Raw genomic sequence first — 16,435 nt, 5'->3', positions numbered from 1 at the left:
TTACAAAAAACGTTTTTGGTCTTTTTTTTAATCAAATCTCCTCAAATGGCGATGGCATACTCCCTCACTTTATGTTCACCCTCCATGTCCATGATTCAGCACATCACCAGTACTCACACAAACAGAAGGTGACATTCATTTTAGCACCATTCCTTATCAAGAATGTTGATGACAAACTCCCAAAACAACAACATAAGTCTAATTCTGATAAATGCACACAGAGCGCTCACAGCATATAAAAACAAGTGTGGTTCCACCAAACACAAAATGACACTTAATTAAATTTATTTACAATAAGATGAATGAAATTTAAAAGAAAAATCTATTTTAAAAAATGTAAAGTGGAGTGTGTAATATCATAATAGTCCTATGACACTTATCTTTTATTTTTCGTACACTTTTATTTCAATGTCCTCAGACATTTTATCTAATCAGAGGGACTGACTGTTACTTTCACTTAAAGCAGTTTTAAAAACATTTGCAGTCAAATGCTACATTTGTCACATAAGATCCTGTTAGGATCAGTTATTGAAACAGAAATCTTCCACGTTGTTGAGTTTGATCGTCTGTAGCTCTTGGCTGTCTAATAGCCTGTAGCTGAAAGACACGCGGTTGACAAACTTCCCGCTGGACACCATCCTCACCACAGTGTTATCACAGCCAATCTTCATGTGAGCTGCAGGTAGAGCAAAAGGAAATCTTAAGTCTTGACTGGTGTTTTATTTAAAGAGAAGGGGAGGCAGAGAGATGGTGTGCACTTACTTGGTCCAGTGAAAGCGATGCAGAGGTCAGTAATGGGAAGCAGCTTTGATGTATCAATGCCATTTCCCCCCAGCAGCTGTACAAAGTCCCCTGATTCTGCACATCCGGGCATGGATCTCTATGGAAATCAACATAGAGTGTGATACAAATACTAACTAACAAATACTAAATACTTATTGTGCAAAATAAAGGTACATATAGTGAATTTTTAAGGACAACATATACTATGAGAATATGTGTTTTTTAATAAAAATATCCTAAGATGAATTATTTTAAGTTTGTAAAAAAAAATGTCCTACCAAGCACACTTTAAAAGCTTTTTACCTTTTTTTTACGCTGATGTTATTCTGTTTAGAGCTGAGAGAAAGCACAGTCCGGTGCCATTTCATCTCTTGGAGCTACACGTTGTTGTGACTCTCATTTAAATCCCTCTATAACTGATTTGAATCTTATGCCTTATATACCTTATACCTTAGTATGAGATCTGAATTTGCTATGATTTTAGGGGTCTGGTCACTTAAAAATAACTAATATTCTCAATGCAAAAATCACTTTTTACTTAAGGTTTCAGTTGCTATATAAACTGAGAAACCCTGTAACACTGTATTTGAATAGTAGCAAACAGTGTGAAGATGAATTAAAAGCACTGAGGCAATATTCAAGGGTGTTTAGTGACTTTCTTTACCTTGGGGAGGTGGTTGTAGTGGCCCAGGCTGAACTCTGAGATGCTGATCTCTACTGGATATATGATGGAGAAGCTGCAGTTTCTGTGCTGCTGTGGGATCGCCATTGTGTAACTGCCCTCTGGTGACTGTGACATGACATTGCAGGCTGCAAAACAATAGACAAGGGTGGATGTTGCAAATATGATCACTTTGATGGATGTTCAGATAGAAGCATAGGAATGTACACATTCCTATCCTAAAAGGTCAAAAATAATTATATGCTTGTGGTCTGTTACACAAGCATTTTTCAAAGCACTATTTCACTATTATTATTATATCTAATTAGTAAAGATCAGGTAGTTTCAAAGAAAATGAAGAAAACTTTAATGCCTTCACTGAGGTCAATCTCAAAAACACTTTAAGCAGGTTCATCATCTAAGTTGCCCTTTCCTTTCATGTTACTGTGGGAGAGCATTTGCAGCCTGTCCTTGGTCCTCATCCAGGAACACAGTGGTGGAAAACTGTCCACTAATGGTGCAAGTGATGACTAAAGCACCATGCCATTCTGCCAGTATCACCACTGAATTACACATTAATTGCAGTGTAAATGGGCTGAAAGCTCAAATGGTTACGTTTACGTGCATGCAGGGAATTTTAGAGTTTAGTTCTGAAAATGATCGTCTACATACGAAAGGGGTTGGTGTGTTTCCTGACTGTCAGGGTGAAGCTGCTGCCGGCACTGTGAATGCGGAAGAAGACCATGGCCACATTCTGAGAAGAGCGCACGCTTTTCCTCAGCGATCCAGAGTCGCAGTAATCCACATAGCGCTCGAACAAAGCCAGTGGGTGATCGTGGGTGCTGGGAAACTTTTCCCCTTTCATCACCCAGCCGTCGAACACCTTGATTAAAAGACAGAAGCTTTAAGTAGAATTTTACATTTAATCACAAATTATTTCTTGATGGTTTTACTAATGATGAGAAAGAATATTAAACTCTTTAGGCTGAAACTTAACCAGTATGCAATCAATGGGGAAGTGATTTTCAGGTAGCTCACCTAAAGGAAGCAGGTTTGTGCCCAATTACTTTATGTTTAAAGAGCATTTTGTCTAATTAGGAACCAAGATAACAGACCCCAGTATTTGGTGACATGGAAACACAGAGCAAAAGCTTTATCACAAAAAGTCTATGTCATTACCTGTAATTATACAAAAAATTATGCAATAAAATAAAGTTTTAAGCCTTTCAAGCTCAACGTGACCAGATGTATCTACCCATCTTGTGATATTTTGCTCAATATAAGAGGAGGGGAAAGGTGTTTCACGAGAAGCGCTGTTAGCTTACAGTGATGAAGTCTCCTCCCATGCAGTCAATGTCAACGCTGTCATAATCCACACTGATCACTTCATTGGGCTCTGCCATGAAGAAAGCGGCACAGCTGAGCTGAGGGCGCTCTGCTGTGAAGGTGAACTGGCCCTCCACTGCAACCATGTCCAGACAACCTGAAAGGCATTCCAGGAAAGAACTTTGCCAACCAAATATGAAAAAATATAAATAAACGAAGACACATTGATCTACTCTAATTACAATTTATTATATTTATTATCCTTTTTTAATATAAATATCTTTTTCTGCTGCGTTTTCATTCATCCTCTACATTTCAGCTCTTTTAGCCTATTGGTGTTTATCCAGAGCAATTTTGTTAAAACCAAAATTAAGAGACAGAAAACAAGTCTAATTTACCAAAAGTATACACAAACGCTACTTCCCCTTTTATCTGTTCTTCAAACGCATAAGTTGCAAAAATTTAAAAAAAAAAAAAAACAGCATAAACCATCAATTATATGTTTATTTAAAATTTTATAGATAGGTGTCACGTGACTTACGTAAAGGTCGGCGATACATCAACTCTTCGGGCATTTCTCTCTTGAGTTCCGAGTTGAAAAATGAATATAATTCATCTTTTGTGATTTCGTTGTTCTACAGAGAGTGGGAGAGAAGTTTGGCGCGTCATGTTTGTACCTTTGAATCTTCTAAGAAGTTTCTGTATCTGTCCGGACACTTACCTCAATATACCTGGAGTCTCCCTTGAGGACGGACAGGCACAACACCAGAAAGAAGAGCTGCTCCCGGAAAGTGCGCTCCATAACGCGCATCTCTGTCTGCGAGGCTCACCTGAGCGGAGAAAGTCTGAGCTCCTCCGCGACAAGCGCTGCTTTTTATAGGAGAAAATACTGTAAGAACCAAGTGACATGTTCGCCCACCGTGGACGCCCTCCCCTCCCATACAATCCACTCCTTAAGCAGCCAATTGCGTAGCTGTGACGAGAGCAAGGGACGAATGGATGAAAAGACAAAGACAGAAAGGGAAAAGCTGATCTTCCCTTCCCACTCATCTTCCCTCAAAGCGACTCAGGTAGCTGCTGCAGCCCTCCCAGACTCATACCGATCATTAAACAACTCACATTGAACATGTTTGCCCTCTTCTCTTTGTTCTAAATAAAAAGTGAAACGAGTGATGCATGCACAAGGGCCTTTTACACTGTGTAACAAACAGGATATTAAATCCTTTCAGTACTGTGCAAAAGTATTGAGCCACACCTTTTAGAATATTGTATAGGATTATTGAACACAGGTGCAATGATCTATTGAGAAATGTGAAAACACACGCGAACATGAACTATATAAGACAAAAACATAGTTGTGCATCGTTGTTATGACCACCCTTCATGCTTTCTTGCAGTTTCTTTAAATAGTCTTCAGAATTAGCTCAAAAAAGTTCTCCAGGATTCTCAGAGGACATTCAAAGCTCTTGTCTGAATGTTGGTTACCTTTTCTTCAGTTCTCAATATTGCTACGGTCTGGGTTCTTCAGTGGCCAATCCATGGTCCATGACTTATATGACTCATATGCTTTGCAAATGGTATTGTATGGTGGACTGGAATCTGTCTGTACTTTACTGCATTAATAATTCCATCAGTTTTGGAAAGATCCCCAACACAACAGGCTGAAATGCATCTCTCTACCGTAATAGAGAGACATGACATTCCTCAAACTTTTTCTCCCTGTACAAAAATAAAAAAAAACGTTTAGCTCCTTGGAGCAAAATGCAAAAAAAAAGAGAAAAAAGCTGAAGACTTTTGCACATTATTACACATTTTAATTTTTACCATTTTTAAATGACTTTAGATGCATGTTTGGAAATGTTAGGCATTGCCCATTCATTATAGGAAATATTACAATTTTAAAAGCAATGACTTCTTATATGGTGTTGTTAATCAAAATACACATTCATTACTTGAGCTTAACTGAACATGACCTATTTCCCCTTTCAGCTTTATGGATACTTTCATTGATGAATCAGAAGTTCATACACAAACATCTGTAAGTGACAAATTAAAGCACTGTTTCTTCGTGGGACAAAATATTAATGATGGCAGTTATCTTTTATGAAAATAATGTGACACACTGAATATTCTTTTTTCCTTTTACAATTTCTAAGACTTATGTCAATAAACTCTAATTGAAATTTTATTTGGGAGCAAACAAGAAATGATTATGCTATCAAAACACCCGGACAAGCATTAGAATATGGATGGATGGAAGTCATTTAAATTGGTCATTTAACTGGTAATGTAACTGTACCATGAAGCAGCAAATCAACTCCATGGTGGCATAATACTACCAACACCATGCTTGACATTTGTACAGTGTTCATAGGTTTGAAAGTGTCAGTCCTGGAGCAGGGCCTTCTTTCTTGGTCGACACCATTATAAATGCAAATAACTTGAACTTGCGGTTCTTAAACTGATGATCTTGGAATCTGCAGTTGGTTAGAAATGACTCCAGGAGACCTTCCCAGTTTGTATAAATCTACAATTCTTCTTAGGCCTTCACTGAAATTCATTGTTCTTGGTACTGTTTAAAGCAATAAGCACTCTAAAACAAATCCTTTTTTCCCTGGCAAAGAGAAACTACCAGTTGTAGTCAACCATGGCCTTGGCCTTGTCAAGGTAAAAGATATTGTAGAACCTTCAATGTGGGCATCCATGTACTTGCTTGTTTTTTGTGACCATTCAGACTTGTCTGCGCAGAATTTACATTAAAATACATCAACTACACATGCATCCAGGCGGTGGACATCTAAGAAGCATAATAGGAATGATTACTCAACTCTCAGGTTTCCATGTCTGCTTCTGCAATGGAGTATAATCATAGCATAACTAAAATAGCCACTTGTTGCAATCAGAATATGCACAAGAGCATCTCTGAATGCACAAAAAAAGATTGGATTAGCTGGTCTGACGAGTCTAGGTTTTTACTGTGACATGCTTTGTATCACGCTGCTGGCAGTGGTACAATTGTGTAAGGGATTTCTTTTTGCATATTCTGGACCCCTTAATACCAACTGAGCAATGTTGAGACACCACAACCTACCTGAGTGTTGTTGCTAACCATCTGCATTCCTTTATGAATACAGATAGTGCTGTTGAGGCATGGTGCTAGTCCTGCAACAGACTTGTGGCCTGTCCAGGATGTACCCTGTCGCTTTCTTAGTGTCAGCTTTGGATAAGTTGGATAAGGACTGAAGAAAATGAATGCAAAAATCAGATCATTCTTACTCTGGACTGTTTCAATGTATGCAAAAACTGTCTGTACTTATTAGTAGATTAAGCACAAATATATAGTTAAACTAACAGTGTAGCTTACACTTAACTCAAATAATAATGTAGAGGATGTCAAACACAACAGAAACTAGATTAACACAGGCTGAGACAGAGGACGATTGTCTCTGTTTCTGTCTCACAGCACAGTTGTTTAATGGGAAGTTTATACCAAAAAAACACTGATTCATGTAACAACCTTCAATGTTTTCCACACCATTCACTTCTCACCCAGAGTTCATTCACTATGCCTGCCTCGTGTTATATAGTCATAACAAACCCTGGGGGCTTTCAGCACTGTAGTCTGACTTGTTTTTTAGGGTGAGAAAACTCGAGGCAAACACAAACACCACCCAGTGTCTTAAAATGTCATCCTAAAATTTTTCATCCAAGAGAAACTCATACCATATAATTAATATGCTTTAACAGAAAAACAAATTACATTTGTAAAGAATGTTTGCTTATTTTCCGCGTCTGAAAAGGCATATTCACACATTATTTGTGTAAAGTGCAATACTGCAGAGAAAAGTTTCAAGTTGCATTCTCATTAAGAGTCAAGGACACAGAATACTTGTATCCCACCTGTCTGGGCTCAGTCCCTGAGGTCTGCAGGTGCCTCTGGCTGTTGAAAAGGTCAATCCATTCTAATGCCGGTGTAATCCACACTCAAAACAACATGTTTGTTTCTCCAAGATAAGACTATGTTTAAAGAAACTGAAAAACGTATTACCGTATTTTCACACACCCTTAAGGCAAATCGAATTTTTATGTATGTTTTTGCAATATAGCATTTGTAAAAGTAATTGCATAACTGTCCCCCCACTATTCAAGGTTATTATTTAAAAAGCAAATATAGTAATATATTGATATAAACAATATTATTTTAATAATAATGAGAGGGAATACTTTGTTTTCTGAAATACTCAGACCAGCCTGCTTGATACCAACAACAATGCCACTTTCAAAGTCACTCGAATCATCTTTCTTCCTCATTCAGTTTGAACTTGTCTTGATGATGCCCAAGAGGATTGGATCGCTGTCTTGGGATTGGTTGATTAGATATTTATGTTAATGTTGCTTTGAAGTTGAACAGGCTTACCTGTGATGGGTAACTGTATACGATATTCCTACTGCAAGAGATTCAAGAAGATGTTTTGTGCATTTGGGTTTGTTTTGTTTTTTTCTAAATTCTTCTCAGTGATTTGAAGTAGTCTGTAAGCAGCATGGTTTGGCTTTTAAAGTTATCCATACAAAACAACTATGTTGGCTCAAACTACAGATTGTCAATGGACTATTAGTTAAATGTTATGTAAAGGAATTAGTTATATGGCAAATGTCATTAAAGCTAAAGACTACCATCCAAACTTAATGAAGAAACCAGAAACCTTGCTTTTTTAAAAGAGCATCATAGAGATATGCAAGTTAAGTTTTATTCGGTGAGATTTTAATTTCTCCTGACAGAGATGATAAACATCAGTTTATAAAAACTCATCATCATGCTGACAAAATAAAAGTTTAATCGAAGTGCCTTTCAAACAGTAAAGGAGCTGAGTTTACTGTGTCTTTACTCTCTTGTGAGGCAGAGCTGTGGTCAAGCTGTTGCTAGTCGGCTGTATTACGCTTAAGTAAAAACATAGAGGCTAAAATGCAAACAAATGAAATCTTTTTCTTGCTATGCATATTGAACAGGCACACACCACTTTTTTAAATGGAGTGTAATAAACAAGCTTTTATCCTTTGTTTATTATTGTAAATAGTAATAAATGTCAAATGCTATATGCATCTCACCTGGTAGCTGGGACCTAACTGCTAACAAAGGCAAAGTGTTTTTCATTATTGTAAATATACTGTGGCCGTTTCTATGGTAGAAATTTTACATGCACATAATTAGCAGGGAACATATATTTTCAAATACACTTTGCACACAAATTGTTATCGTTCTAGCATTCTAGCAATATATCTTCTGTCACTTTTAAGCCATGTGTGGAAAAGGTCTTTTGATGAGCTAATTAATCTGAGAAGATTCTGGCCATCTGAGGGATTCTGTAGCTTTTCATTTGGCAGTAAGACTTTTTGCTGAGTAGCAGGGGTCACTAAGCGTAGATGATGTCCATCGAATTTACATAAAAGATGGACTTAGTATCGGTTCCATCCGTCCATCCATCCATCCATCTATCCATCCATCCATCTATCCATCCATCACTCTGTCCAAAAACATTGACACAGAACAGAGGAATGCTGTGTACACAATGAAATGGCAAATTATTAACAATAATAATTAGAAGGGCTTTTGGAAACCTCACAAACCTCAACCTCAACAAAGCAAATGAGCTATGGCAGCTTTAACGATCCAAACCAAAATGTACTGGGTTCTGTTTTTGCTTGGTCCCCATTTTTCTTCCAAGTTTCACGACACCAGCTCAGTGGTTTTTCAATAATATCCTTGACAGACAACAAAGCACTGAAAACGTACAACGACAAATGCAAACATTAACAAGAAGTGCTTAGAAGCTCTCAGGATATGAGGCAGAGTGAGAGAAGGTTAACAATGTTGAGTCATGCGTTAAAAACAAATGAGAAAAATACTGGGTAATTCTAAAGGCCGCAGGTAGCATTTGGCATGAAAGAATATCTAATGTAACAGATGTCTGTTTTTGTAAGTCGTAAAAGAAATAAGTTGTATACGTTGAGGTTGGGGGAAAAAAATCTCCCCTAGATCTATAACCTTGTGTTCAAATTGCAATTCCTAAGGGTCTAAGCCCTGCTTTACACATTCCCTATGTTCTTTTCTGCCAAAAGCTACTCTTTCACTTTTATCTCCATTTTACACAACGTGTGTGTGTGTGTGTGTGTGTGTGTGTGTGTGTGTGTGTGTGTGTGTGTGTGTGTAGTGTGTGTGTGTGTGTAGTGTGTGTAAAAATAATTGAAAATCATTGAATTTATTCATTCACACTAAACTGAATGCGGACTCAGGCTGATGGGGTTTTCTTATTCAAAACTAAAGTACTGGTGAAATCAACACAATTCATGCTGTGGAGGACATCAAAGTCAATTTTTCTATTTTCTCACAGTCTATTTGTTAAATTGTGATATGTTTCACTAAGATTTGCAAACCTTGCGTGGTGGAAAATTCGGGGCATTTTGAAAGTCAGTAGGATTAATTATCTGAAAACTGTTCCTGTGTGCAAAAACTGTGTTAATCCACTGTGTGTAGATAATGTGCAGGTCAGTGGAAACCATGACCTGGTAGAGCTAAAGGACAAATCATTATAACACATTCTCTTGGGAAGATGAATGTACCAAAACAGATAAATGCATAGTACAGATAACAGCACTCAATGTGCCAATACAAATTCTGAACATGTTGCCTCACAGGAGCCAAACAGTGTGACTGATACGCTGTGACGTGACTCTGACACTGTCTTGTATCTGCTCTTCTCTGACACTGATGAATGGCCTCACAATGTATTGGAAAGTCAGTTAATAAAACTTTTGCAGTTCTTCTGGCGCTAATATATTTTCATTAATAAGAAAATTGCATTTCTCATCAAAACATAAATTGTCACACCTTACAGATAGTCCCCTGATTCCACAGTTTGATGCTCACACCAATATAAATAGCTGAACAGGTCCAGGTTTGATCATATCATTCTGAGCTTATTGTTAAGCCACAGTGCCATCTTCTTCAATCACCACCTTCGGGGCATGCAGAGACACATCTACCAGTACCTGTTCATGTTACTGATAAAGCTTTGCCACTAATGCATAATCTTGCTACAATTTCTATCCATATTTTTGTGACTTTGTGGTGTTGTCCGCTTCGTTAGCACTAATTGAACTGAATTTTCAGTGGAAGATACTGAGAACAATGACCCTCTTAATAGAGAACTTAATAATAGATTTTAAAAAGTTCGGCTTTACTGTATGGATTTCTTTTTGCTAATTATCCTAAGTGATATCCATAAAAGAAATAAACCACAAAGCAGCTCCTGGAACTTACATGAACTGTTATTTTAAAGCCCATACATGTAAACAAATACACAATTATACATAACGCTCACAAATAATATAAATGTGTTTCAGTATGCACAGAATACAAGTTTGCAACAAATGTTTGCTATTCAGTAGTAAGCAAACAAATATGCACAGATGAGTATATTGGATGCAAGTCAGCATCACTATTGACGATTCTTTCCCCTCACCCTCATTCAGTCATTACTACTTCCACTGGAGGGATTTCTTCCTGTTAAAAGGGAGTTTTTCCTTCCCACTCTCACCAAGTGCTTACTCATGGAGGCAAATGAGACTGTTGGGCTAATATTGTAGGCTCTTTACATTGCAGTTCACAGAGCATTAAGGCAACAGCGGTCTATCGTGTCCATTTCATGCTTTGCCTCTCCAAAACATGAAATGGACGGGCATGCAACACTTTCTCATGATTATTTTCATGTTGGCTTAAAATAAAATACCTCCCTCTGCTGTTATTCCAGTTTAGTACAACTTCTGCATGAGTGTACATTTCATGTGAAAAGGACACAGTGGACCGGCGTGTCTATTACACACTTTGTTGTGATATTATTTCAAGCATAACATAGCTTGTCTTTGAGCTGTATGATGTAGATTGTTGAAAAAAAAAAATATATATATATATATATATATATATATATATATATATATTCGGCAGTGTGATGGTACACTGTTGCCTCACAGCAAGAAGATCCTTGGTTCAAATCCACCATCTGGTCATGGCCTTTCTGTGTAGAGAAACAATGAACTGTGGATCCTTGGGACAGCTGTTGATATTACCCTGTTACTAAAAAATACACTAAAGGCTCATTTGAGGACACAAACATAAACAGTGAAGAAAACATGACAACTTTTGGAGGGATATTAATAACACGTTTGTATCCTGCTCCACTGACAACTCGAATTTGTTTGTATCGTATTCCTCCTGTTTACTTTTCATGATACTAATACACTTACATTTCATTTCAGAGAAATATTACACTTCTTACACCACTGAACATACATATCAGATTTATTTCTGGGGCGAGAAATTGTTAGAATATGTATTATTACATCAGCAATGTTATATTATAATAATAATGCAATAATCTTAAAATACATTTGCTTTCTATGAAACAGTCCTACACAGTGACATCCACAGAGAAAAGTGATGATTGAACCGAAAGGTATGTATCCATGGACTCATGCATATTTGGACAAACATGCATACAAAGACACACACACACATACACAAAGGCTTATGTTTTGTACACTTTGATGGATGAAGTAGGCTTTTGTGTGTGTGTGTGTGTGTGTGTGTGTGTGTGTGTGTGTGTGTGTGTGTGTGTGTGTGTGTGTGTGTGTGTAAGAAGGATTCAGTTCAGCCATGCATAATTCAGATTTAGAGAAACAAAGGCCTGCTTATGTCATAACAGTTTAAGCTACACATTCTTGCACGTTAGGCAGAAGAGACTAAAATCCAGCTTCCTGGTAAACAGGATGAGAGCATATTCAGCATCTTTAGCTTGTAGGTGTCTTCCTAGAAAGGTATTTCCTCATTTTTTAAGCAGACAAAATTGATGCAAGCCTTTTTTTTTTATAGCCCTTTACATGTGTTTATATTTATTATAACTACTGCATATGTTGTTTTCCACACAGTCCTTTGCAATTTTTTAATAATATTAAAGAAAAAGAAAAACTTCTCAATGGTCAGTATATATTGCAGTAATGGGAAGTCATCCACTGTACTTCTCATGCCCTCTGCTGGCTGGATGATGGACCTGCAACTCACATCCACCTTTTTCAGCTTGTCTACCAGCTTTTACATATTTTACTGATCATTAATGTTTCTGTGAATTTTCAGTGCAAATCAAAAGACAGAAGTTTAACAGTTAGCTGAAAGTTATTTGCAAAGTTAATCATGCATTTTCAATCTTTGCAAATGACATATTTTAATCCATGTGCTGGCTCTAACTTCAGCTTCTGCTCAAACACAGCTCACGCAGTGTTGCTGACTCACAAAATGAGATACATTTCATTAGATAGGCACCCTCACAGCAAGAGTAGAAAACCAGCACATTTACCATTTAGCAAATATGCTCCAGAATTGAAAGTAAATATTCTTGTGTTCATTTGTAAATATTGTTCATAACGTTTTAATCAGTGATTTAAAAATTTTAAGCCCTCGCTTTCTTGCATCCCACTTTCCAGTTATATGTGACCTACAGCTTGTTTAGTGATAGCACTAAAGAGTCCACTGATAAAACTGAACAAGACGGCAAAACTTGTAAATATGTAGATTATTAAGGATCTTATTGGATTTTTCTTTTACTTTACTGTATCAGATTTCAGCAAGCTTAATATGGATAGTGTGGAGATAAAAGCCTAAAGAATAACAAAATGACGTCCGTTATTTTTCAGTTTCAAATGATTTTTCAGGTTCCAGGCACAGCACAAGAGCAGCAATGGATAAGACCACATGGTCACATGGAGCCCCCATTCCACTCCCTCTCAGGGAGAATTCTTCTTTAACCTCTCTGCTTGCAATTTTTTTGTCTATCTCCACTGCAGTTATCATAAAAAACCATTCATCTTATGATCCTCCTCTTTGATTTAGGAGCTACGAGGAGCTGGAGCCTATCCTCTGCTGTCATAGAGCAAACAGCAGGGTATGTACACCATCAAAAGGGCCCACGTCTATTACAGAGCTAAAACAGAGATGACATTTATTCATAGCCAATTTAGAATCACCAATTAATGCATGTCTCCAAACTCCACACATAAAACCCCCCAGCCAGTATACAAGCAGCAAACATGAAGCAATACTATATATTACATGCAAAACATTCTGCTTTTCTTGTCTTTTTTCTTTCTTTCTTTTAAATATGTCTTGAAAATTATTGTATTCATGCAGAGAAATACATGTTCAGGACACTAATGTGTCATTATTGTATATGCTTTTATTTCTCTTTTTCTTTTTCTTTTTTTTCACTTGCTAGATACGGGAAAGACTTGAATGAGGAAAAGAAAAGGGAGAAAGGAAGAGGGGGAAAAACAGCAGAGAAGAGGGACGGGGATAAAGGGCAAAAAAAACAAAAACCAACTAAATAAGCAGACAAAAAAAATACATATATCAATCACCTGGATCACCTGTTGAGAAAGAAAAAAGAAAACAAGCAGAAGAAAGTAATACAATAAACAACATCACTATGATATATGGGAATATAACAGTAAATACTAAATATTAAACATTATTGTGCAGCACGTAATATCGACAGCACACAGTGTGCTTTGAGGTAGGAGCCAAATAGGGTGTAGTTTGTGTGTGTGAGCACCCGTGTGTTCACCTGTGAGCATGAACACGCTTGTTTTTAAAAGGTTCCTTCATGTAATGATCTGCTAGAAGGTGTGGGGAGCCACAGCCCCGTCCTCCAGGGCATGAAGCAGGTATGGAGGAGATCAAAACTCCAGACATCCAGAGGCCCCCAGAACACAAGAGACCAAGGAAGACCAACAGAGGGGCAGCCGCGCCACTATCCCAGAAAGAGCTGAGGAGAGTCCCAGATGAGGGGTCACTCAGCAGCCGCGGAGCAGAAGCCAGGGGGGGTTGCAGTGACGTGCCCGTGAGCTCCGCCGGCAACCAGCTGTGCCAGAGTGACCGAGCCCCAGGCTGAGAGGCCAAGGGCACCCCACCCCTGAAGTGGCCCGAGCGAGCCCCAGGCTCCAGGCCCCGATAAGCAGCCACCAAGGAGTGAGCCGGTGTGTACCTGGGCGCCCACCCCCGGACACAAAGAACCACCAACGCACCGATGTCTGAGGGTGTCCGCCACTGGCAGGGGAAGTGGTGGGGGGAGATAGGCCTCCAAACCTTGGAGGGCCTGAGATGTCCTCAGAGAGGTGGCGTCTGATACCCAACCTGACATATAGACACAGACATACAGGCACACACAGATACAAACATCCATTCCCACCCTCATGCTCTCATATGCAATTACTCAACACTCAACCAACATGGAGACAGACATAGAGAGACACTGTACACACAATCACGCTCCCCAAGCGTACTCTAAGAACCAGGTCTAGGTACCCTTGCCCCATGCTTTTATTTCTCACAGGAAAGGTTAAGTGCATAATTCAACAGAAAGTCTGAGTTCTGAAGGTCCCTTTTAATCAGAATATCATTTTACTACTTTGACTCAGTCTCAACAACAGTCTGTCTAGCTGACTGTAAAAGCAGGTGTCTTACTGTCAGTGTTATTATTGTTAACTTATTGCAAGTGTGAAGACACACAAACAAAAAGTACTGAAACAAAATTATGCACTTACAAAAGAAGCTAAAGTGAGCTCAGGCGGTGCTGACTATAACTGTCAGATATACTGGTTTTTAAATAACCTGATGGTGGAGTATATAAATGCCTCCTACATCTCTTTATAGCTACAGCATTTTGAACTTTTTCCATTTTACTTTTTGTGTTAACTTCACAGAATATCACATTACCACTGCTTTTCACCAGGCCGTGGTAAGGGCACTAGGGCCACACGGACACCGGGCCTGCCCGGTGCAATCTGAACCTAGGTTATGAAGTTCAGAGGCCAGCGTCTAACTAACCATCCAGCACTCTCTACCTGTGGAGCTCCACGTAACTCTGCCGCTCTTCCTACAGGTCTCAGGTGCGGAACCAGTGCTTACTTAAACTCCCCGCTGTTTGCATTATATACTGAAGGACAAAATATTTGGTTTTGAAACATGAGCGGACTGTCACCAGAGGCTTTCTCCCCTAATGGACCACAAAAGGTAGGCGCAGTGCCGAAGTAAATCCAACTCTTATTTTGGGCTTAAAGTGAAAAAACTTTATGTTAGTTGTCACCGTACACTTCCAGACCTACTGCCTATAGCTTAAGGCTAGTAGCAAGGAACTAAAAAAGAGGAAATAATACAGGCTGAAATCTAAAACTATAAATTACACTGACTACCGTGAAAAGTGGAAGAGGTCGCACTGTTATCTGTTCTTAATTGGAACATAGCCGTTATTTTATTTCTGTGTAATTCTTGAAAAAAACGACGTTGTGTTGTTTTATTTAAATAATCAAATCAGAAATTAGATTTTCTTGCTTTATACTCGTCATGTGTAAAACTCTGAGCAGACCACGTCAGAAAAGCTCATTAACATCGCTACATAGTTTGTAGTTGTCGTCAGCCAAGCTGGCAAATGAAAAGCGAGTATTTTACCCTAAAATATAGCCTAGATAACCGAAGAGCTGCGATGACGAACCCTCAGCACGTATGAGGATATTTTATCCTGTACAGCCACCTGACTGTTTCTTTCTGTTTATTTACCATTTAAACCAGCAGTTTATGAGCTCGGCCACCAGAGGGCCATCTAAGCAGAAGCCTATTGCATACTGAGCAAGTAAAATTAGGTTTCACTGTAGGTTCAGTGCTCTTATATGCAAGTAACCAGGCATTTTGTATTTAAAAACAGCGTTAGAGGAATTGTATTCATTTAGGTATCCATATATTTATTATTTATTTAGATCCTTAAACCAGAGACCATATTTTGATCACTTCACAGCAGTCACATCAGTGAGTTCTTGGACTACATACATGTGTGAAATTGAACTTTACAAACTACACACCAGATTAAAACAAAAAACTGTGCCAGAATGTTTGTTGTTTTTATCTAAGCCCCTACTTCTTGTTCTTTACTGGGTCGGATTACACATTTTTAAACACAATCTTTATTTTACGCTCAGCGAGACACCTCTAAAGTTTTATGACTGCATCTTGAAGTGTTTTGACGCTAGTGTGCTGACAAATGCATTGACAGACACATAAACTCCTGCCAGCGTGCTCAAAATTGCCTTTGTCATGATCACACACCCACACACAGTATCACACAGGGAAATAGTGCTACGCTGTTGCAGCTGATAACAAAAAAAACTGAATGTAACATTGTAGTATTAGTGACATATGTGTGACAGCATGTGTACACAGCTTTCAAATGTTGCAACTGTGTGAGCTCAGTGTTTTTTACATACTGTTAAGTGGTTCAATAGAGTTACTTATGTAACACAAATTATAAGAAAATCACATGTTTAGTGTGGTTACATGTTATATGTTTTTTTTACTTAATTTATAAAGATTTATAAATTAATTATTTGCATTTATATATTATAAATGCAGAAATAAATATATATAAATAAACATATTTTGCTGAGCAAAAGTAAACTATCCCATAGTGAATGTGAATTAGAGGGAAAGCAGCTTAAAACAACTACTAACTGTACTACGTGGCTACTTTTGACAAAGGACAACGAATGTTAAACTTTATCAATACAGCT

General features: G+C 38.1%; 1 protein-coding gene across 1 annotated transcript; it reads right to left on the bottom strand.

The window, feature by feature from the left end:
• crhbp (corticotropin releasing hormone binding protein) lies at window positions 1-3,602 on the bottom strand. Its single transcript, XM_006804754.3, has 7 exons — window positions 3,492-3,602; window positions 3,312-3,405; window positions 2,770-2,927; window positions 2,117-2,327; window positions 1,448-1,593; window positions 763-880; window positions 1-676 (listed from the first exon to the last, which is right to left on the bottom strand). Exons 1-7 carry the CDS (start codon window positions 3,579-3,581, stop codon window positions 522-524), a joined length of 972 nt encoding a protein of 323 aa, XP_006804817.1. The 5' UTR covers window positions 3,582-3,602; the 3' UTR covers window positions 1-521.
• Between the last annotated feature and the right edge of the window lie 12,833 nt (window positions 3,603-16,435).

This window comes from Neolamprologus brichardi, chromosome 7, assembly GCF_056152115.1.
Source record: "Neolamprologus brichardi isolate AB-2024 chromosome 7, ASM5615211v1, whole genome shotgun sequence".
Taxonomy (NCBI): domain Eukaryota; kingdom Metazoa; phylum Chordata; class Actinopteri; order Cichliformes; family Cichlidae; genus Neolamprologus; species Neolamprologus brichardi.
This window is presented reverse-complemented; position numbering and strand designations above follow the sequence as displayed.